At 44.6% G+C, this 22,199-nt stretch overlaps 1 protein-coding gene across 1 annotated transcript in view; it reads left to right on the top strand.

Moving 5' to 3' along the window:
• TEAD4 (TEA domain transcription factor 4) overlaps nucleotides 1-21,825 on the top strand; it is a 67,660-nt gene extending 45,835 nt beyond the window's left edge. Inside the window, exons 9-11 of the mRNA XM_023548715.2 lie at nucleotides 19,175-19,315; nucleotides 21,262-21,414; nucleotides 21,523-21,825. Coding sequence (XP_023404483.2) covers nucleotides 19,175-19,315; nucleotides 21,262-21,414; nucleotides 21,523-21,636 — 408 coding nt within the window. The 3' untranslated portion in view covers nucleotides 21,637-21,825. The remainder of the gene's footprint in view (nucleotides 1-19,174; nucleotides 19,316-21,261; nucleotides 21,415-21,522) is intronic.
• Nucleotides 21,826-22,199: the final 374 nt, after the last annotated feature.

Here is a 22,199-nt window from a genome sequence, read left to right as displayed (position 1 = left end):
TATAGGGTTGCTATGAGTCGGAATTCACTCAATGGCAACGGTTTTTATTCTGGGTTTTAACTCTTTTTTTTTTTTTTTTTAATTTTTATTGTGCTTTAAGTGAAAGTTTAGAAATCAAATCAGTCTCTCATATAAAAACTTATATATACCATGCTACATACTCCCAATACTCTCCCCCAAGGAGACAGCCTGCTCCCTCCCTCCACTCTCTCTTCTCGTGTCCATTTCGCCAACTTCTAACCCCCTCTACCCTCTCATCTCCGCTCCAGGCAGGAGATACCGACATAGTCTCAAGTGTCCACGTGATCCAAGAAGCTCACTCCTCACCAGCATCCCTCTCCAACCCATTGTCCAGTCCAATCCATGTCTGAAGAGTTGTCTTTGGGAATGGTTCCTGTCCTGGGCCAACAGAAGGTCTGGGGGCCATGACCACCGGGGTCCTTCTAGTCTCAGTCAGACCATTAAGTCTGGTCTTTTTTGAGAATTTGGGGTCTGCATCCCACTGCTTTCCTGCTCCCTCAGGGGTTCTCTGTTGTGTTCCCTGTTAGGGCAGTCATCGGTTACAGCTGGGCACCGTCTAGTTCTTCTGGTGTCAGGATGATGTAGTCTCTGGCTCATGTGGCCCTTTCTGTCTCTTGGGCTCATAATCACCTTGTGTCCTTGGTGTTCTTCATTCTCCTTTGATCCGGGTGGGTTGAGACCAATTGATACATTTTAGATGGCTGCTTGCTAGTGTTTAAGACCCCAGACACCACTCTTCAAAGTGGGATGCAGAATGTTTTCTTAATAGATTTTATTATGCCAATTGACTTAGATGTACCCTGAAACCATGGTCCCCAAAGCCCTGCCCCTCCTATGCTGGCCTTTGAAGCATTCAGTTTATTCAGGAAACTTCTTTGCTTTTGGTTTAGTCCAGTTGTGCTGACCTCCCCTGTATTGTGTGTTGTCTTTCTCTTCACCTAAAGTAGTTCTTATCTACTATCTAATTAGTGAATACCCTTCTCCCATCCTCCCTCCCTCCCCCCTCTCTTAACCACAAAAGAATGTTTTCTTCTCAGTTTAAACTATTTCTCAAGTTCTTATAATAGTGGTCTTATACAATATTTGTCCTTTTGCAGCTGACTAATTTCACTCAGCATAGTGCCTTCCAGATTGCTCCATGTTATGAAATGTTTCTCAGATTCCTCACTGTTCTTTATCGATGCACAGTATTCCATTGTGTGAATATACTATAACTTATTTATCCAGTCATCCATTGATGGGCACCTTGGTTGCTTACATCTTTTTGCTATTGTAAACAGTGCTGCAGTAAACATGGGTGTGTGTATATCTGTTCGTGTAAAGGCTCTTATTTCTCTAGGATATATTCTGAGGAGTGGGATTGCTGGATCGTATGGTAGTTCTATTTCTAGCTTTTTAAGGAAGCGCCAAATCGATTTCCAAAGTGGCTGTACCATTTGACATTCCCACCAGCAGTGTATAAGTATTCCAAACTCTCCACAGCCTCTCTGACATTTATTATTTTGTGTTTTTTGGATTAATGCCAGCCTTGTTGGAGCAAGATGAAATCTTATTGTAGTTTTGATTTGCATTTCTCTAAGGCTAATGATTGTGAACATTTCCTCATGTATCTGTTAGCTACTTAAATGTCTTCTTTAGTGAAGTGTCTATTCATATCTTTTGCCCATTTTTTAATTGGGTTGTCTTTTTGTAGTTGAGTTTTTGCCATATCATGTAGGTTTTAGAGATCAGGTGGTGATCAGAAATGTCATAGCTGAAAATTTTTTCCCAGTCTGTAGGTAGTCTTCTTACTCTTTTGGTGAAGTCTTTGGATGAGCATAGGTGTGTGATTTTTAGGAGCTCCCAGTTATCTAGTTTTTCTTCTGCATTCTTAATAATGTTTTGTATACGGTTTATGTCATGTATTAGGGCTCATAACGTTGTCCCTATTTTTTCTTCCATGATCTTTATCATTTTAGATTTTATATTTAGGTCTTTGATCCATTTTGAGCTCATTTTTGTGCATGGAGTGAGGTATGGGTCTTGTTTCATTTTTTGCAGATGGATATCCAGTTATGCCAGCACCATTTGTTAAAAAGACTGTCTTTTCCCCCATTTAACTGTTTTGGGGCCTTTGTCAAATATCAACTGCTCACATGTGGATGGATTTATGTCTGGATTCTCAATTCTGTTCCACTGGTCTATGTATCTGTTGTTGTACTAGTACCAGGCTGTTTTGACTACTGTGGCGGTATAATGGGTTCTAAAAGCAGGTAAAGTAAGGCCTCCCACTTTGTTCTTCTTTTTCAGTAATGCCTTATTTATCTGGGGCCTCTTTCCTTTCTGTATAAAGTTGGTGATTTGTTTCTCCATTTCATTAAAGAATATTGTTGGGATTTGGATCGGACTTGCATTAAATGTATAGATCGCTTTTGGTAGAATAGACATTTTTATAATGTTAAGTCTTCCCATCAATGACCAAGGTATGTTTTTTTACTTACGTAAGTCTCTTTTGGTTTCTTACAGAAGTGTTCTGTAGTTTTCTTTGTATAAGTCTTTTACATCTCTGGTAAGATTTATTCCCAAGTATTTTATCTTCTTGGTGGCTACTGTAAATGGCATTGATTTGGTGATTTCCTCTTTGATGTTCATTTTGTTGGTATAGAGGAATTCAGCTGATTTTTGTATGTTTATCTTGTATCCAGATATTCTGCTGAACTCTTCTATTAGTTTCAGTAGTTTTCTTGAGGATTCTTTAGGGTTTTCTGTGTATAAGATCATGTCATCTGCAAATACTTTTACTTCTTCCTTGCCAATCTGGATGCCCTTTATTTCTTTATCTAGCCTAATTGCTCTGGCTAGGACCTCCAACACTATATTGAATAAGAGCAGTGATAAAGGGCATCCTTGTCTGGTTCCCGATTTCAATGGGAATGCTTTCAGGCTCTCTCCATTTAGGGTGATGTTGGCTGTTGGCTTTGTATAAATGCCCTTTATTATGTTGAGGAATTTTCCTTCTATTCCTATTTTGCTGAGAGTTTTTATCATGAATGGGTGTTGAACTTTGTCAAATGCCTTTTCTGCATCAATTGATAAAATAATGTGATACTTGTCTTTTGTTTTATTTATGTGGTAGATTACATTAATTGTTTTTCTAATGTTGAACCATCCCTGCATACCTGGTATGAATCCCACTTGGTCATGGTGAATTATTTTTTTGATATGTTGTTGAATTCTATCGGCTAGAATTTTGTTGAGGATTTTTGAATCTATGTTCATGAGGGATATAGGTCTATAATTTTCTTTTCTTGTGGTGTCTTTATCTGCTTTTGGTATCAGGGATATGGTGGCTTCATAGAGTGAGTTTGGGAGTATTCCGTCCTTTTCTATGCTCTGAAATACCTTTAGTAGTAGTGGTGTTAACTCTTATCTGAAAGTTTGGTAGAACTCTGCAGTGAAGCCGTCTGGACCAGGGCTTTTTTTTTGTTGGGAGTTTTTTGATTACCTTTTCAATCTCTTCTTTTGTTATGGGTCTATTTAGTTGTTCTGCCTGTGTTTGTGTTAGCTTAGGTAGGATAGTGTGTTTCTAGGAATACATTCATTTCTTCTAGGTTTTCAAATTTGTTAGAGTACAATTTTTCATAGTAATCTGATATGATTCTTTTAATTTCAGTTGGGTCTGTTGTAATATCGCCCATCTCATTTCTTATTTGGGTTATTTGCTTCCTCTCTCTGTTTTTCTTTTGTCAGTTTGGCCAGTGGTTTATCAATTTTTTTCAGTTTTTCAAAGAACCAGCTTTTGGTCTTGTTAATTCTTTCAGTTGTTTTTCTGTTTTCTATTTCATTTAGTTCAACTCTAATTTTTATTATTTGTTTTCTTCTTGTGGCTGTGGGTTTCTTTTGTTGGTCTCTTTCATTTTGTTCAAGTTGTAGGGATAATTCTTTGATTCTGGCCCTTTCTTCTTTTTGTATGTGTGCATTATTGTTATAAATTGGCCTCTGATCACTGCTTTTGCTGTGTCCCAAAGGATCTTATAGGAAGTGTTTTCATTCTCATTGGATTCTATGCATGTCTTTATTCCATCCTTAATTTCCTCTATAATCCAGTCTTTTTTGAGCAGGGTATTGTTCAGTTTCCAAGAGTTTGATTTCTTTTCCCTGCTTTTTCTGTTGTTGATTTCTACTTTTATGGCCTTATGGTCAGAGAAGATGCTTTGTAATATTTCAGTGTTTTGGATTCTGCTAAGGCTTACTTTATGACCTAATATGTTCTCTATTCTAGAAAATGTTCCATGTGCACTAGAAAAGAAGGTATACTTGGTTGCTGTTGGGTGGAGTGTTCTGTATATGTCTATGAGGTCAGGTTGGTTGATTGTGGCATTTAGATCTTCCGTGTCTTCATTGTGCTTTCTGGATGTCCTGTCCTTCACCGAAAGTGGTGTGTTGAAGTCTCCTACTATTATCGTGGAGCTGTCTATCTCACTTTTCAATGCTGATAGAGTTTGTTTTATGTATCTTGCAGCCCTGTCACTGTGTGTGTAAATATTTAATATGGTTGTATCTTCTTGGTATATTGTCCTTTTTATCATTATATAGTGTCCTTCCTTATCCTTTATGATGGATTTAACTTTAAATCTCTTTTGTCAGAAATTAATATTGCCACTCCTGCTCTTTTTTTGATTGTTGTTTGCTTGATATATTTTTTTCCATCCTTTGAGTTTTAGTTTGTTTGTGTCTCTGAGTCTAAGGTGTGTCTCTTTTAGGCAACATATAGTCGGATCTTGTTTTTTAATCCATTCTGCCACTCTCTGTCTCTTTATTGGTGCATTTAGCCCATTTACATTCAGAGTAATTATGGATAGGTGTGAATTTAGTGCTATCATTTTGATGTCTTTTTTTGTGTGTTGACAGCTTTTTCCCACTTGATTTTATGTGCTGAGTAGATTTCCTTTATATATTGTACTCTCCTCATATTTGTTGTTGTTGATTTTGTTTCTGCTGAGTTTCTATCTTTTTCTTGTATTTTATTTTGATGAGTAGGATAGTTTGTCTCCTTTGTGGCTAAGTTATTATATACCCCTATTTTTCTAAATTTAAACCTAACTGTTATTTCTTTGTATTGTTGTATCTTCCTCTCCATATGGAAGGTGTCTGATTACATTTCTTAAAACTAAAAAAAATTTTTACATTTCTTAGTCCCTCTTTATTATTTTAATGTTGTCTTCTTTTATATAATAACATCGCTGTTACCCTGTTTTGAGCTTTTTTTTTTTTTAATAATCTTGCTTTGTTTTTTTGGATTTCCCTGTTTGGGTTGACTTCTGGTTGCTCTGCCCAGTGTTCTACTCTGGGGTTGATACCTAATATTATTGATTTTCTAACCAAAGAACCTCTTTTAGTATTTTTTGTAGTTTTGGTTTGGTTTTTACGAATCCCCTCAACTTGTGTTTATCTGGAAATGTCTTAATTTCACCTTCATATTTAAGAGACAGTTTTGCTGGATATATGATTCTCGGCAAGCAATTTTTTTCCTCCAGTTTTTTAAATATGTCATCCCATTGCCTTCTTGCCTGCATGGTTTCTGCCGAGTACTCCGAGCTTATTCTTATTGGCTCTCCTTTGGAGGTGACTTTTTCTTTATCCCTCGCTGCTCTTATAATTCTCTCTTTACCTTTGGTTTTGGCAAGTTTGAGTATAATATGTCTTGGTGACTTTCTTTTAAGATCTACCTTATGTGGAGTTCAATGAGCATTTTGGATAGCTATCTTCTCATTTTCTGTTACCCCTCCCTGTTCTGGTACTCCAATCACTCGTAGGTTATTTCTCTTGTTAGAGTCCCACATGATTCTTAAGGTTTCTTTATTTTTTTAAATTCTTTTATCTGATTTTTCTTCAAATATGATAGTGCCAAGTGTTTCGTCTTTGAGTTCAGAAATTCTAGCTTCTTCTTGCTCAATTCTGCTCCTCTGACTTTCTATTGAGTTGTCTACTTCTGTAATTTTATTGTTAATCTTCTGAATTTCTGATTGCTGTCTGTCTATGGATTTTTCCAGCTTATTAAACTTTTCATTATGTTCCTGAATAATCTTTCCAGTTTCTTCAATTGCTTTATCTTTGTGTTCCTTGGCTTGTTCTGTGTATTGCCTCATTTCCTTCCTGATGTCTTGAAGGGTCCTGTATATTAAACTTTTGTATTCTGCATATAGTAATTCCAGGAGTGCACTTTCATCTAGAAGATCCCTGGATTCTTTGTTTTGAGAGCCTGTTGAGGTGATCATGGTCTGTTTCTTTGTGTGACTTGATATTGACTGTTGTCTCCCAGACACCTATAAGTTATTGTATTAGTTTATCCTTGCTTACTGTGTCATAGCTGCTTGCTTTGTTTTGTTTTGGTATACCCAAATGGGTTTCTTGAGTGAACTAGCTTGATTATTTTCGGCTTTGGAGCTCTGACGTCCTGTCCCCAGGTGGCGAGAGCTGTCATCAGGTATATCAGTCTAGGAGTCCACTCAGTTTTCTTATATGAATTCAGCTCAGGTTTCCAGGTAGCTGATCATCAAGTGTGTGGTAGAGGCTCTGTCCTACAGTCTTAGAGGGGCAGGGGTGATTGGCATATATACCGGTATCTAATTGCAGCAGGGGATCACACTCTGAACAAGGCAGGGGGCTGAGAACCAACCCCCGAGTGTCTCTGAGGAAAGCGCGTCCCTATTCCCTAGAGCGTGCAGGTGGGTGGGTTCTGCAGATGGACCATGGGCACCCAAAGTTTTTGGTTGTAAGGACTGGGAGGTACCAGTTATCCTTGGACCCCTGTCGCTGGTGGCTGGGTGACCTGAGTGGAGGTACCAGTTCTTAGGTCCCTGATGTGGGTAGGTGAGGACCTTGTTTAATAGGCAAATCAACGTCAAACATCAAACACCCACCTCTCCACCACACAGCTGAAATGGTTGGAGTCTGCCAACAAGGGCCTATTCTCCCAAAATAGGCCCACACAGGTCCATGCAGAAGGGAAAGGTGTTCAAAGTCCATGGACCGTTTATGCCTGGACAGGAGCCGCTTCTGTCCTGAGGTCCCCTGGTTAATGGAGCTAGCAAATTATCTTTTCCCCCAATTGCAAATTTTTTCCTTCCCCAAGGCTGGGAGGATGGCTGTAGGTGCTCAACAGTGCCTATCTCAGGCCCAGAGAATTCAGCTGCTGAAGCTGGCTTGGAGGGTGGGGGGCAGTGAAATATACACAAGTACTTAGCTTTTGCCGAGAGTGCTGTTTTTCCCTGGTTTTGGAGGTGTGAGTGGGCTGTGGGGCTGGCTGCTTCTCCCTGAGGAAACTGCGGCCGAACACTGGTACCAGCCCGCTGCTCTGGGAATGGTGCCTGAGGGCTGCCCACGATTCAGGTCCAGTAACTCCTCTCCACTTCTAAACCGTCTCTTCCTCCCCCCGTCCCTCAGTTCATTTTCTAAGCTTGCCTTTGAAGCTCAGAGTTCCCAGCTTGTCACAAATATACTCGTTTCACTTGTTTCTTCGGGTCTTTGTTGTAAAGAGGGCTTGCCGGAAGCATTTGTCTATTCCACCATCTTGGCTCTGCCTTCAGATTTTACATCTTTATTCTAAATAATATGCTTGTATTGCTACATCTTGGTATCACATTAACACATTATACATTTATTCCATTGTGGTAGAAAAAATTTGACTGTTATACTGCTTCTCCCCATATCTTTCCAGTATAATCGTATCACAATATATTATATGATTTACTAAGAGCAATACAATGTTTAAATTATTTGACAATGTAGATCGGCCACCTGAGAGCCGAGAAGTTTACTATGATTACAATTCATTTCTTGGACAGCTTGTTTTTTTTTTCCTACAAATAAGTGGCTTTTCACTTGCATACTTTTAAATATCCTTAAAATTTTATAAATTGCTCCATCAGAGCCATCATATATTTTTCTCCAGTTCATAATTTGTTTTTCCCCAAATATTCAAGCATAACAGATCATTTATCAATTCCCCCTTCCTCCTGGAGATCTTCCTCTGGAGGTCTCCGTTCTCTTGCTCCAATTTGAACTGATTATTCTCTGGGCCTGCTCTACAGTGGCCGTCCTGACACTTCCTTTTACTGCTCTTTTACGTTGAACCTGAGTCCCTGGGTGGTGCAGTTATCGTGCTCAACTGCTAACTGAAAGGTTAGAGGTTCGACTTCACTCAGAGGTGTCTTGAAAGAAAGGCCTAGCAGTCTACTTCCGAAAAATCAGCCACCGAAAATTGTGTGGAGCACAGTTCTACTCTGGCACACATGGGTCTCCTGAGTTGGCATTGATTGGGCAGCGACTGGTATATATTCAGTCCTGTTTCCTAGATCTCATGCTTCTGTATTTATTGGTTTACTCCTCATTTTGCTTGAGCACAGTCTCCAGTGTAAGGAAAGGTGCATGGTATGTGTCTTAGTTATCTGGTGCCGCTATAACATAAATATGATAAGCGGGTGGCTTTTTTTTTTTTTTTTTAACAAACAGAAGTTTATGCTCTCACAGTTGAGGTTAGAAGTCAGAATTCAGGGTACTGGCTCTAGGGAAAGGCTTTTTCTCTTTGTCAGCCCTGGGGGAAGGTCTTTGTTCCTTAGTTCCCTGGCAGTCTTCATGTGACATGCCATGTATCTTCCCTCATCTCTGCTTGCTTACTTGCTTGTTTAATCTTTTTTGTATCTCAGAAGAGGTTGACACACCCTACGCTAATAGTATCTCATTAACATAACAAAGAAAACACATTCCCGAATGGGATTATAACCACAGGTATAAAACCCATTGCCTTCAAGTGGATTCCAACTCATAATGACCTGACCGAATAGAACTGTCAAAGTGCCCCATAGGATTTCCAAGGCTGGTTGCATAGTGGTTAAGAGCTCAGCTGCTAACCAAAAGGTGGGCAGTTCGAATCCACCAGCCGCTCCTTGGAAACTCTATGGGACAGTTCTACTCAGTCCTATAGGGTCGCTATGAGTCGGAATTGACTTGACTGCAATGGGTTAATCTTTACAGAAGCAGACTGCCACATCTTTCTTCAATTTCACATTGATGAGCTTTGGGGTATGTTTTTTTGCTTCACATTTTTGAGCCAGGCACTTACTAGGCACTTTTAATGAGGAGATTAGAGTCTTTCAATTATGGAAACTTTACTTGTTTTATTTCTTTGATAACTTCTTTCTCTCGTGTTTTCAAGCTTCATCTCTGTTGTAGCATGAATCAGTAATTGAATCTTGAATCTTTTTTAAATTTTTTATTTTGTTTTATTGTGGTGGAATGAATATATATGTGTTTGTGTATAAGTTTGCCATTTCAACCACTCGTATGTGTACAATTCACTGTCATTAAGTCACCATGTTTTGCAACCATCACCACTATCCATTTCCAAATATTGACATTACTTTTCATAGAAATTCCGTACCCCTTAAGCAATAACTTCCTATTCCCCTCTCCTACTCGCCCCTCGTAACCACTAATAAATTTTGGTCTCTATGTACTTGCCTATTCTAGATATTTCATATAAATGAGATCACACAGTACTTGTCCTTTTGTATCTGACTTATTTCATTCAGTATAATGTTTTCGAGGTTCATCCATGTTGTAGCATGTATCAGGACGTCATTTGTCTTTGTTGTTGTTAGTTGCCTTTGAGTTGATTCTGATGTTACAGAGTAGAGCTGTTCCATAGGGCTTTCTTGACTGTAATCTTAACAGAAGCAGATTGCCAGGCCTTTTTGTCTGCAGTACTGCTGGGTGGGTTCAAACCACCAACCTTTAGGTTAGCAGTCCAGCACAGACCGTTTGCACCACCTGGGGACCTTCATTTCTCTTTATGACTGAGTCATATTCCATTGTATGTATATACCACAGTTTGTTTATTCATCTGTGAACAGATGTTTGAGTTTTTACTTTTTGGCTATTATGAATAAAGCTGCTATGAATATTCGTATACACATTTTACCATGAGCATGTGTTTTCATTCCTCTTAGATCCATACTTTGGAGTAAAATTGCTATGTCACATAGTAACTGCATTTAACTTTCTGAGTATCTGTCAAACTGTCTTTCAGAATTACTGTACCATTTTACATTCCCACCAGCAGTGTCTGAGAGTCCCGGTTTCACCACATTCTTGTCAATACCTGTTATTGTCTATCTTTTTGATTATAGCCATCCTAGTGGGTATGAAGTGGTATCTCGTTATGATTTTGATTTGCCTTTTTTTTCATAACTAATGATGAACATGTTCTCATGTGCTTATGGCTATTTTGTGTCTTCTTTGAAGAAATGGCCATTCAAGTCCCTTGCCTATTTATTTTTAGTTATTTGGTTTTTGTAATTAATCAGTTATAAGAGATTTTTATATAATCTAGATACAAGTCCCATATCAGATATATGGTTTGTAAATATTTTCTCCCGTTCTGTGGGTTGTCTTTTCGCATTCTTGTTAGTGTCCTTTGAAGCACAAAATATTTTGATTTTGATGATGTCCAGTTTATCTCTTTTTTCTTTTGTTGTTTGTGTCACCTGTCCATACTTAAGAGTGACTGGGGGCTCTGTGGGCACAGGCAGGACTTGTTACCCAGTGAGTGTCATTTCAAGGAGACTGGGGTTGGAGATCCACCTCTTTCATTGGGGAAATTATTAAAAGTCAGTATGTTAACTAGATATTATTTTTCCTGGGGTGGTTCAGTTTTCCCAGAGAAGATTCCTTTCATTTTCCCCCTAGAAGGAGGGATATACCTGGGGCAGGGGTAGGGGAGCCAACCATTTCTTATGCAGGTTTTCACTTAATTCTTCTGTTTTTATAAGCTTGTCTCTTACCCCTCTTTCTAACATACTGAGTATCCCTGAGCCTTGAGCCCTTCCTGTTTAATTCTGAAGATAGTTATCCACTGGTCTTTTGTGGATGGGTGAGAGAGGGAGGACTGGAGGCTGGACAGCCCATGTACGGACACTGAGTCAGTTCCTTGTGTTACTGAGCTGCTCAGGGTGTCTCCAGAGTAGATCAGCTCACTTCTTACCTATAACCTCCTCTGAAAGCACTTCTAGGTGGTAGCTCCTTTGCTTTCTTTGCCCCACAGAATCCGTTCCAGTCCTGACCAGCCTTCTGTCTTCTAAAATGTGTTGAACTCTTTTTGTAAAAAAATAACTTATTTTTTTTTGTTGTTGTTGAAAATATGCAGAGCAGAACATGCTCCAATTCAACACTTTCTACATGTATAATTCAATGGCATTGATTACATTCTTCAAGTTATGCATCCATTCTCACTGTTGAACTCTTTTGTCAGTTTTTTCTCTTTTCCATTCTCTGTCTTTGTAGGGCAACACATTTTCAAAAGTTCTTTGCTATCATTCTCTGGAAGGGGAAGAATAAACTTGTATGGTCAGTCTCTTACCTTTAGCCAGACACTCAGGAAAAGGGATTTTAACTTGAGTGTCAGCTCCAATGGATTGGTAGTCATTGTTTGGAGTGCTGGGTTGAGAAGAATCCAGAGGGGAAAAGTGCTGGATTGCTAAGCAATGTCTGTCACAGTTGTGGAAACTTTGGTGGTGCAGTGATTAAGTGCTACAGCTACGAACCAAAAGGTCGGCAGTTTGATTCCACCGGGTGCTCCTTAGAAACCATATGGGGCAGTTGTAATCTGTTCTATAGGGTCGCTATGAGTCAGAATCCACTCAACAGCACCAGGCTTGACACATTGAGGAAGGGGAGGATAGTGGCACATTCACTATATATCTGCCATCCCTCTTTTTAGTTAATAAGGAGTCGTTAAGGGTTTTTGAACAGAGTATGACATGGCCAGAGTTGTGCTTAGTTGGATAAATCAGCCACCCAGATTGGCTAGGGGCCCATCTGGAAGCAACTAGGAGACTGCTGTAATGTAGGCCACGCAGAAGACTTCAGCCAGCACCCTGTGCAGAGGGCGCCCAGCAAAAAAGTTTTGCTTTGGGATGCGGTGTGTGAGGCAAGAGGCCATTCTACTTTCTTCAGGAAGGGCTTAAAGTTCTCACTTCCCCTTTCCCTCTCTCCACTATTCCTTCCAGCCCTGAACGTGGGAATTGGAAACAAGAGGCTTTGCTGTGGGCAGCCAGTTAATGTTGTCACTGTGCAGCCAGCAATAAACCAAACCAAACAAACCCAGTGTCATCAAGTTGATTCCGACTCATAGCAACCCTATAGGACAGAGTAGAACTGCCCCATAGAGTTTTCAAGGAGCCAGCCAGCAATAGCAACTCCTTATTCCTGCAGTGTCTAAGGAGGCTCTGGCCCACACCTTCTCTGAAGCACCATTCCCCTCTCCTCCAAACACACATACACTGGCCCGTCCAGGCTTAGCTCTCCCTCAGAGGAAGGAGCGTGGATAAGGTGATTTTATGACTCTTTTTCAGCACTGACTCATACACCATGAGGGAGACCTGGTTGGTAGTAGCAGGAGGTGCCTCCCTGAGTGGCACAAGCAGTCTGCACTACTAACCTAAAGGGGTGCTGCAGAAGAGAGGCCTCGCTATCTGGTTCCATGAAGCTTACATCTAAGAAAATGCTATGACATTGTACTCTGTAACCATGAGTGGAATCAACCCTAGAGCAATGGGTTGGTTTGGGTTTTTTGCCCTGGAAGGGGGCAGGTGGTATATTTGGGCCACTTTTCATTAGTTCCTGACTTCTTTTAGCTGATGCTAATATTCTGTATTCTTGTAGCTTCCCTCCAGATGAGGACTATCCTAGCCTTCTATCTCACAAATGAGGGGAACTGAGGCACGGCCCAGCTTTGAGATGCCCATCAAGGGTGACACTTTTTCCTGTGGTCATTCCTGTTATACACAGGTGATATACAGTTGATAGCCTCATTCTGCAGAGGGGAAACTGAAGCACAGAGATATGAAATAATTAAAAAAGGATCCCCAAACTCCTGGTGAATAGCAGACAGTGTTAGCCTGGACAGATCAGACTGGAGTCAATGTAGGATGGGGCAGTCGGGCTTCTTGTGTTTTCTAGACCTCAGACTTCCCTTCCAGGAAATGGGGAGAGTCGCACTGCCTGGAGGTTAAGGTTGGCAAGTAGGGAGGAAGAACTAGAATGTCCTCTAACCTTGCTCATGGCTCGTGTTCTCTTTTTCTGACTCTTTGGAGGAGTTGGAGGTAGATCGATGGGGGAAGAAGGGAAGGTGGGAACAGTCAGTGCTGAGGATTAGGCTGGTGGCATGTGGTCTGTGTGAGGCCTGCTGAACTTTGTGCTCCGGCTGTGTGCCATGCACACCATGGCTGTGCGCGTGGACCCAGCAGGGCCCTTGTGGCCAGGAGCTCGTGTTCTGGGGAGAGTCCAGGGTGGATCTCAGGTTCCTGAGCCCGTACCACAGTACAGGGGGAGTGCTAGGCTACAAGTGAGGCCCTCACTGCATGTCCAGGGAGAACAAGGCAGGCAGCTGCCGGCCCAGCTGGGACATGGAGGCTATGGTCTTGGTTCTACCACCTGAGAGCCAGGAGCTGGAGCACATAACAGTGTCTCTGGGCCTCTGCTGTTTCCCCACGTGAAATAAGCAGCTTGTTCCTGAGGCCCTGCAAGAGGCTGTGTCTCTAAGACCCTGTTGTCTGTATGCTAAGCTGGCAGTCAAGAGGAGCTCTACCCCTGCCTCCGCTGGAGCCTAGGCCTCTCCTAGGATGCCAGGGGCTCAGGCAGGGTGAGGGTGGGTGAAATAAGAGCTGGAAGAATGTCAGGGGCCAGGATTTCTTGGCCATCGTCTGGTCCCTCCTCCTTCTGTGTGGGGAGGGTGGAGGCACCAGAGAAATGCCAACCAGCAACGTGGGGAAAATAGATGTTCACTTTTGCTAATGAGGAGATTCAAGTCAGTCCTGGGGTCCCTCACAGGCAGCTTTGGCCCCACCCCTACCCCCCGGTGTCTGAAAGCCTCTTTTCCTGGCCCCTGCCTGGTTACTCCTTCTCTGCCATCAGCTCCTGTGAACCGGCCACACACAATTAGGAAGGGAAACTGCCTGGGCCAGGAAACAATGCTGTCTCTCCCAAACCCTGCTCTTCTTTTCCTGCCTGCCAGTCTGTCTTCTCGGTCCCTGCTCCTGCACCTTGAGGTCCCTGCTTGTGTGCTGGAGGGTTGACCAGACCCTTCTTAGATGGAAAGAGGGCTGTGATGTCCCTGCAATGGTCGTTGTACTTATTGATGGGACTGTGGCAGTAATTCAGAGCCTCGTGGCATCAGGACAAATCACGTCCAGCTGGAAACGGCATCTGGCTGCAGGAGGGGTTGAAGTTGCTGAGGCTGTACTCCATGTGGCGAGTACTAAGGGTCTGCAAGAGGGTACTGAGAGGCCGAAGCCCCTCACTCCTTGACCAGAGCACGCTGAGAACAGCAGAGGGGAAGGGGACTCCTGGACACTGAAGGCCAGAACACCAAGTCAGCACATTGGGAATGCTGGGTGGGGCCTGGGCTGTGGCAGTGGCTGGGGAATAGTGCCCCAGGCCTTCCTCCCATCCCAGCATGCTGTTCCCTTCTGGGCCCTGACATTTCTTCCAGGCACATACCAGCACATGACAATGAATCCGAGCCCCTCCAGGCCCCCACACCCGCCTGCGGCTGTCTCGGCTCATCTGTCAGTCACCCGATCCCCCACACCTGTTCCAGGCACAGCTTGTGAGCTGCCCACCCGCACGCACAGCTATGAATAGGGTGGAAGGAGGGGAGCACGGGGGCATTCAGAGGGCAGGAGGGTGGGTGGGGGACCTCTCAGGGTAGTAGGAAGGGCAGCTTGCCTCTTAGGCTGAGGAAGGAGAGAAGCAAAGCTTGTTTTGGGGGTTGCTTAGACTGGGGGAAATATAAGGGTAGACAGGCAATGCCTAAAGTTTAACTGCGGGACAAGGAGTGGGTTTGCGATTAGAAGAATCAGGCCTGAGGACAAGATGAGATGCTCTGGCTGTCTGTGTCACTGGCTGGCATCTCCTGGGTCTGTGCAGTGTAACTACTGAGCAGGTTCTGGGCTCGACTCTGGACCCTCACTTGTGGGATCCATCGCTGTCTCCTAGCCACCAGCTTATTTATTCCAGTTGCTCCCCACAGTTATAAATTCCCTGGGAGCAGAGACAGTGCCTCAACCTCCTTGAGCCCCCACTGTCTATCAGTGTTTTGCTGGGACTGGATAAGTGTGTGACAGAGTAACTAGAAGGGCCTGGTGAGTAGGAGGTGTTGACAAGACCTGGGAGTGTATTTGAGATGAGATGGGGTGGAGCTGGGGTGCCCAGCACTCCTAGAGGAGATTGTAGGTCCCTCCTCTTTTTCTGCCACTTCCTTTTTGTGACCAGGAGGCCTCTCTCTTCTCACCCAGTGCCACCCAGAGGTGAGAGATTGAACAGCAACATGGAACCTGTAATGAAGCCCTAGGGAGAAAGGATGAACGTAGCTTAGTTCTTGCCTCCAAGAAGCTTACCTTCTGGAAGGGGGCAAGGATGCCTGAACAGATGATTAGAGCACAGGGTGATGAAGGGGCGTGTTCAAATTGCTGTGGAGGTCCTGGGGGAGCAGCCACTGCCTGTGTGCATTGGGAAGGGCCAGGGAGGTGTTTGTACCAGTCCTTCCCAAGCCTGGAGCACTGCCTTCTTTTAGGTGCGTGAATAAACATTTTTTTCTTTTCATATATGTTAGAAAAAATATAATCCTTGATTTCACATCTGTATTCTTAGCATGGAGTTAAGGAATAAAAGCGAGCCGACGTAAACCATCAGGTGCACAGAAGACATGTGCAGATTATCTCGTATTAGTCAGCAAGAGGCACTGAGCGGCTAAAGCCCAAGAGTCATCGTCGTTTCATGTCCTGGCCTCACCTCTTGGCGCCCCAGGTTCAGATGCTGCCTTCCCAGGCAGCAGGGCTTCCTGCCAGCCCTTTTTCAGGCATGGTCCAGGTCTCTGCCCTGTGCCTCTAGCTGCAGCACATCCTGAGCGCATAGACTGTCCCCCAGCCCCTTTTTAGGGAATAGTCTGTCTGACGAACTCAGTCTCCTAGGAGGAGCATGTGATTTAGTAGAGAAAGCCCAGGATCTGGTCCCAATTCACCTTGTTGTTTAACCATAAGATCTTGGGCCAGTCTCCAAAAAAACCATACCAGTTGTTGTCAAGTCAGCTCCGACTCATGGCAACCCCATGTGTGTTACAGTAGAACTGTGCTCCGTAGGGCTTTCAGTGGCTGATTTTTTGGAAGTAACTCAGTAGGCTCTTCTTCTGAGGTGCCCCTGGGTAGTCAAAACCGTCCAGCCTCTCTGTTATCAGCCCAGCACTTTAACTGTTTGCACCAACCAGCTACCCCTGGGCTAATCACACACACAAAAAAAAAAAACCCGTTGCCGTACAGTGGATTTTGACTCTTAGGGGCCCTATAGGACAGCATAGAACTGCCGCATACGGTTTCCAAGGAGTACCTGGTGGATTCCAGCTGCCAGCCTTTTGGTTAGCAGCGGCAGCACGTAACCACCACGCCACCAGGGTTCCCAGTCTTTTTTTTTTTTTTCTTTTTTAATTTCCTTTTTAATGGCCTCATTAAAGCCAATCCAGAGCACATTAAAACATGCCATTCTCTTTCGACATGGAAACAGCTTTTTTTTATTCCTGATCATAAAAGTAATCCATCTTCGTTCTGTCCTGTAACCTGCTTTTTTTCACGTGACAGTATGTCATTCCCCAATACAAGATAAAAGTCCTCCTGGAAGACATGGCCCCTGGACTTTCTGTTAGCCCAGAACTGAAACGATTCCTGAAGCCACCTCTTCAGACAAAGATTAGACTGGACTATAAAACATAAAATAATACCGGTGAAGAGGGTGGTACTTAACTCAAGTAGATACATGAGACTAAATGGGCAGTTCCTGTCCGGAGGTGAGATGAGAAGGCAGGGGGGACAGGAGCTGGCTGAGTGGACACAGGAAATCCAGAGTGGAAAGGAGGAGTGTGCTGTCACATTATAGGGAGGGCAGCTAGGGTCACATAACAATGTGTGTATAAATTTTTGTATGAGAAACTAACTTGAACTGTAAACTTTCATTTAAAGCACAATAAAAAAATAATAAAAGTCCTTCTCAACATTTTTTGCAGCCAATAATATTCTATTTTGCCATAAAACAATTAACATTCCCCTGTCAGCCTAAAGAACGTTTGCTCTCTCCTGGAAAAATTATTTCCCCAAAGGAGAGAAAAAGAATGACAGAGCTTCCCCAATAGCTAGTAACAGAACTGCCTGGTGCCGGCCTCTGGATATTGCCCTGGGCCTCCGGGGATTCCCGTACCTTTGTGCAGAAAAGTCCTTGGTGTCAGAATCTTTATCAAGGTTGGGAGTTCCCACCCCATTTATACGGCTGCATTCTGGTCCCTGGGTGGCGCCAAAAGTTAAATGTTCAACTACTAGCTGGAAGGCTGGCGGTTTGAACCCCCCCAGAGGTACCTCAGAAGATGGGCCTAGTGCTCTGCTTGTGAAAGGTTCCAGCCTTCAGACGCATATGGAGCAGTTCTGCTCTGCACACACAGGGCAGCCGTGAGTGGGAATTGACTTGACGGCAGATAACGATAACAGTGCTGATCTAGCTTGGCAGTGATTTGGGACTGGTGTGGGTGGGAGGAGAGGCTTAACCCTAAGAATGAGCCTTTTGTAGTATGTTTGTGTGTTTCTTCTGAATCCTAAGTTGTTCTGTTAGCATCCCTCACTTGGAGGGGGTGATTGTATGTGGGGCCTCAGTTCTGGGGATAGAAATCCCTACGTTGTCTAAAGCTTCAAAAATACAACTCTTGCCTCACAGCCACCAAGGCACCACTTGTCACATCCAACATCTTCATCCCTCTCCTTTGTTGGCATTCTGCTAGATTGGAATAAGCATTGGAGTTGAAGCCTAAATACCTAAAGACCACTTATCTGCCATGTGACCTTGGGCAAGGCATAACCAGAGAGCCTCAGTGATAAAATGAGGCAGAGGTTCCTGCCTTATCCCTCTGACAGGGAATGTATGAAGTCATCAGAGTCTTATTTCACCTTTTCTAAGAGAGAAGTACTGTAGGTAAAATTAAAATCAAACCAGTATCTAGCATGCTGCCCTCCAGCTCTGAAACGAGTGGAAAGCAGTGAAAGGAACAGAGGCATTTTGGGTGTGGTGAGAAGCTGAGCTAGCAGACTGCTGGGTGGGCCAGTGAGAGGCCTAGTAAGCCAGGCCAAGGACTGAGCATATTACTGTGTGGCAAAGGCACTCAAGGAGAGAGAGGGCTTTAAGCCACAGAATGGTGTAATCAGACTTTTGTGAAGAGAACTCTCAGAGCCCTTAGAGAATAAACCAAAGGGAGGCAAGGCTTGTGTTGGGCACACTGGTCTGGAGGCTGTTAGAGATGCAGAAAGATAAGGATGGCTAGACCCATTCTGAGAGGCCAGTCCCCAGAACCATTTCTAAATTGGCAGGGTCTGGTGGAGCCCTGGTGGTAAAGTGGTTAAAGGCTCTGCGGCTAACCAAAAGGTCGGCAGTTTTAATTACCAGCCGCTCCTCAGAAACCCTATGGGGCAGTTCTACTCTGACCTATAGGGTTGCTATGAGTCAGAATCAACTCGGTGGCAACCAGTTTGGTTTGGTTTTGGTTGGTGGCCAACTGGACCAGAGGATGAGAGAAAGAGGAGTCTGGATGACACCAGGGTCCCTAGCCTCCCCTATTTCTCTTCCCTCTGTCAGTCCATCTTCCTGGTTTCCTGTTTTCATGCTTTCTTCACTATCAAAATTGACTGGAAAGATTCTAATTAATTTATTTGTACTAAAGTAGAAATGAAGAAATGACTGATACAGATTCAAATGTTTTGCAGTTTAAAGGAAAAAGCTTTAAACTCTACAATTTTAAGCCCTAAAGACAAATATGTTGACGTCTGAGTGGGCAGCAGTGGCTTGAAACTAATGCAGGTCTTGATGTTTTCTTTTTCCTTTCATTGGGCAACATGACCTGATGAGCATACCAGGCCTGGATAGGGGGGAAAGTGGAAGCCTTCCAAGTTCTCTTTAGGCCCTCCTGATTTCTTCCCAGCCTAAGTCCCTGGACTGTGACCCAGAGGCCTGCTTGACTCCATCCCTCCAATGGGGCCACTGCTGATGTATCTGACCATCTCCTTGGCTTCCCCCTGTCTCCCTCCAGGCAGACCTCAACACCAACATCGAGGATGAAGGCAGCTCCTTCTACGGGGTCTCCAGCCAGTACGAGAGCCCCGAGAACATGATAATCACCTGCTCCACCAAGGTCTGCTCTTTTGGCAAGCAGGTGGTGGAGAAAGTTGAGGTAGGAGGCCACCTGGTGGGTGAGGGGTGGAGGCCTGTGGTGTTCTTTCCTAGAGCTCCCCTGAGGTGAGGACAGGCCTGCTCAGAGTGGCCCAGTCAGAGGTGGCCTCGCTGTGCCTGCCATGTGCTTTCAGGAAGAGTGACCTCCAGTTTCCAGACCATCCTTCAACCTCCTTGTTGTTGCTCCTCTGTCCTGTTAGCGCTGTGTGCTTCACTTGGGCCCCCTTAGTGCAACTGCCTTGCCCAGTCCACCAGGGCTATTGCTAAACGTCCCAGGCTAAGAGTACATCTTCTAAGCTCCTCCTTACAGGCATCCCTGTATCCTCTCCCAGAGCAGAGGTACAGCACAGACAGGGGTCTCAGGGGACTATCCAACCCTTTCATTTCACAGTTGAGACCCAGAGAGAGTAAAGCTTTCCCCAGGTCACACAGCTGGCCAGTGGCAGAAGCAGCGCTAGCCAGAGCCCCTGGATCTGCGTCCCCTGCTCTTTTGGACCCCAGCTCACTTTCTGCTCCATAAATGCTAAAAACTATTCATGACCCTGGTTTTTTATTTGTATTAGTGACAGTTGCAGAAATCCCACTTCCATCCCCCCTAGCCAAGGGCAGCGCAGGGTAGTGGTTCAGATGGGCCGGGGTTTGAACCCCAGCTCCCCTGCCTTCTGGCAGATGTTTGGGATGTGGAGAGTGGGGTGGATAAAATCCTCCATTTAGCCCTGAACAGTTCACAGGTTACCCTTGCTATTCACTGACGCAGACTCCTGCAGTGCTGTTATTCTGGTCCTACTGTGTAACGGGAGTGTTAGGAAGATGGGACCAGAAGGCCTCCAACCAAAAGTACCTTCAGACTCTGAGAGCCTGTGATTCTGTACAGTCCCATAGATTTGTGAGACCAAAACTTTTCACTATTTCAGGGTCTTCTCCCCTATCCCCAGCTCTTTCCCCAAACTCTTATGAATTAGTGAAGTCTTCTTTCATAATCTGTCAGTTATGGATAATCTACCAGTAATAGTTGCTGTCACGTTGACTCTAACTCATGGAGACCCCGTGTGTATCAGAGTAGAACTGTGCTCCATAGGGTTTTCAGTGGCTGATATTTCCAGGAGTAGATCACCAGGCTTTTCTTCCGAGGCATATCTGGGTGGACTCGAACTACCAGCCTTCTGGTTAGCAGCTGAGTGTGTTAACCACCTCATGTCAAATACAGCCCTGTGCTGGGCTAGTACCAGGGAGGAGACCTTCCATCCCGGTGGCTCTCACCCCTGGCTGCACCTTAGGAGCTTTGGAAACATACCAATGCCTGAAACCCCACCCAACATACACCAATTCAAAATCTCTAGGCAAGAACAGCTTTTAAAAAACTTCCCCAGGTTATTTTATTTTTAGTTAAAATTTTTTTAAATTTTGAAATCATTGTAGATTCAGAGAGATCCTGTGTACCCTTCGCCCAGCTTCCCACGATGATAACATCTTGCGTCACTGTAGTGCAGTATCACAACCAGGAAGTGGACATTGATACAGTCCACCAGTCTTATTTAGGTTTCACCAGTTTTACATACACTTGTGTGTGTGTGCATCTAGGTGTGTAGATTTGCATAATTACTACCATCGTCAAACAGTCCCATCACCACAAGGATCCCTCGTGCTGTCCTTTCCCCCATGTTATTTTAATGTGCCATCAGAATTGACCACTCTATCCCATCCCCCCTCTTGCCACTGCTCTTTTGTCTCTTCGAGTTCCACCTCCCCAAACCCAGTTTCTCCCCGTCACCAATGGAGGAGGAAGGCCTCGTTTAATATCCACCAACCTTGAAGGGTGGCTCTGTTCTCAGGGCCTCCAGGCTTCCTGCCTTTTCTTCCCACTTATAGTGACTGGGTCGTGGAGTTGGGCCTGGGCTGGAGGTGGTCAAAGGGATTCTAAGCCCCTGCTGTCCCCTGGGTCTGCAGACAGAGTATGCCCGCTATGAGAATGGCCACTACTTGTACCGCATCCACCGGTCCCCACTCTGTGAGTACATGATCAACTTTATCCACAAACTGAAGCACCTGCCTGAGAAGTACATGATGAACAGCGTGCTGGAGAACTTCACCATCCTGCAGGTGTGTGGCGGGAGGTGCTGCAGGTGTGGGGTGGCAGCTGACAGGTGGATGGAGCAGGTGCAGTTCCCTCTTCTGGGGCCTAAACTCTCATCTTTTTCTCACCTGCAGGTGGTCACCAACAGAGACACGCAGGAGACCTTGCTGTGCATTGCCTACGTCTTTGAGGTGTCAGCCAGTGAGCACGGGGCTCAGCACCATATCTACCGGCTGGTGAAGGAATAGAGACTCGGGTGGTAGGGAGGGAAGAGACGTGTGTGCAGGAAATGGGGACGTGGGGAGGGGACCTGCAGGAGCAGCCTCTTGAAATGCCGAGAGAGTTGAGGTCCTGACTCTTCCTACTGAGGAACAGACAGTACCTGCACCTGCAATGCCCCACCCCAAATAAACCCAACATGTTGTGTATTTTCAGAAGACCTGGTCTGGCTGTATGAGCCTTGGGAGGGACTGGGGAGACATGTCAGGTAGAAGGGTGGGGCAGTCAGGAGGCAGGCTGGACGCAATGCCCCGGAGCTGCCCCCTGGGCAGTTCTGAAGCCAGCGCCCCAAAGGACTCAGCCAGGAACATGGGCACCAACACTGAAGCTCAAGATGTGATGGTCCTGCCGCTGCTGCTACTCCAGTCCCTGGCCACCCTGGGCGGCCTGAGGATGGCACGTGGACTCTTCATTCTGCTCGTCCTGCGTATGCACCCACAGCTACTTGTACAGGAAGGCACCAGCACACCTGGCCCCTTCTGCTTCTGCACCCCTAGGACAGCTCACACAGGAGGTCTGGTCCAGCCTGGGG

Source organism: Loxodonta africana, chromosome 4, assembly GCF_030014295.1.
Source record: "Loxodonta africana isolate mLoxAfr1 chromosome 4, mLoxAfr1.hap2, whole genome shotgun sequence".
Taxonomy (NCBI): Eukaryota; Metazoa; Chordata; class Mammalia; order Proboscidea; family Elephantidae; genus Loxodonta; species Loxodonta africana.
The sequence above is the reverse complement of the archived record's forward strand: the minus strand, read 5'-3'. Positions and strand labels throughout refer to the sequence as shown.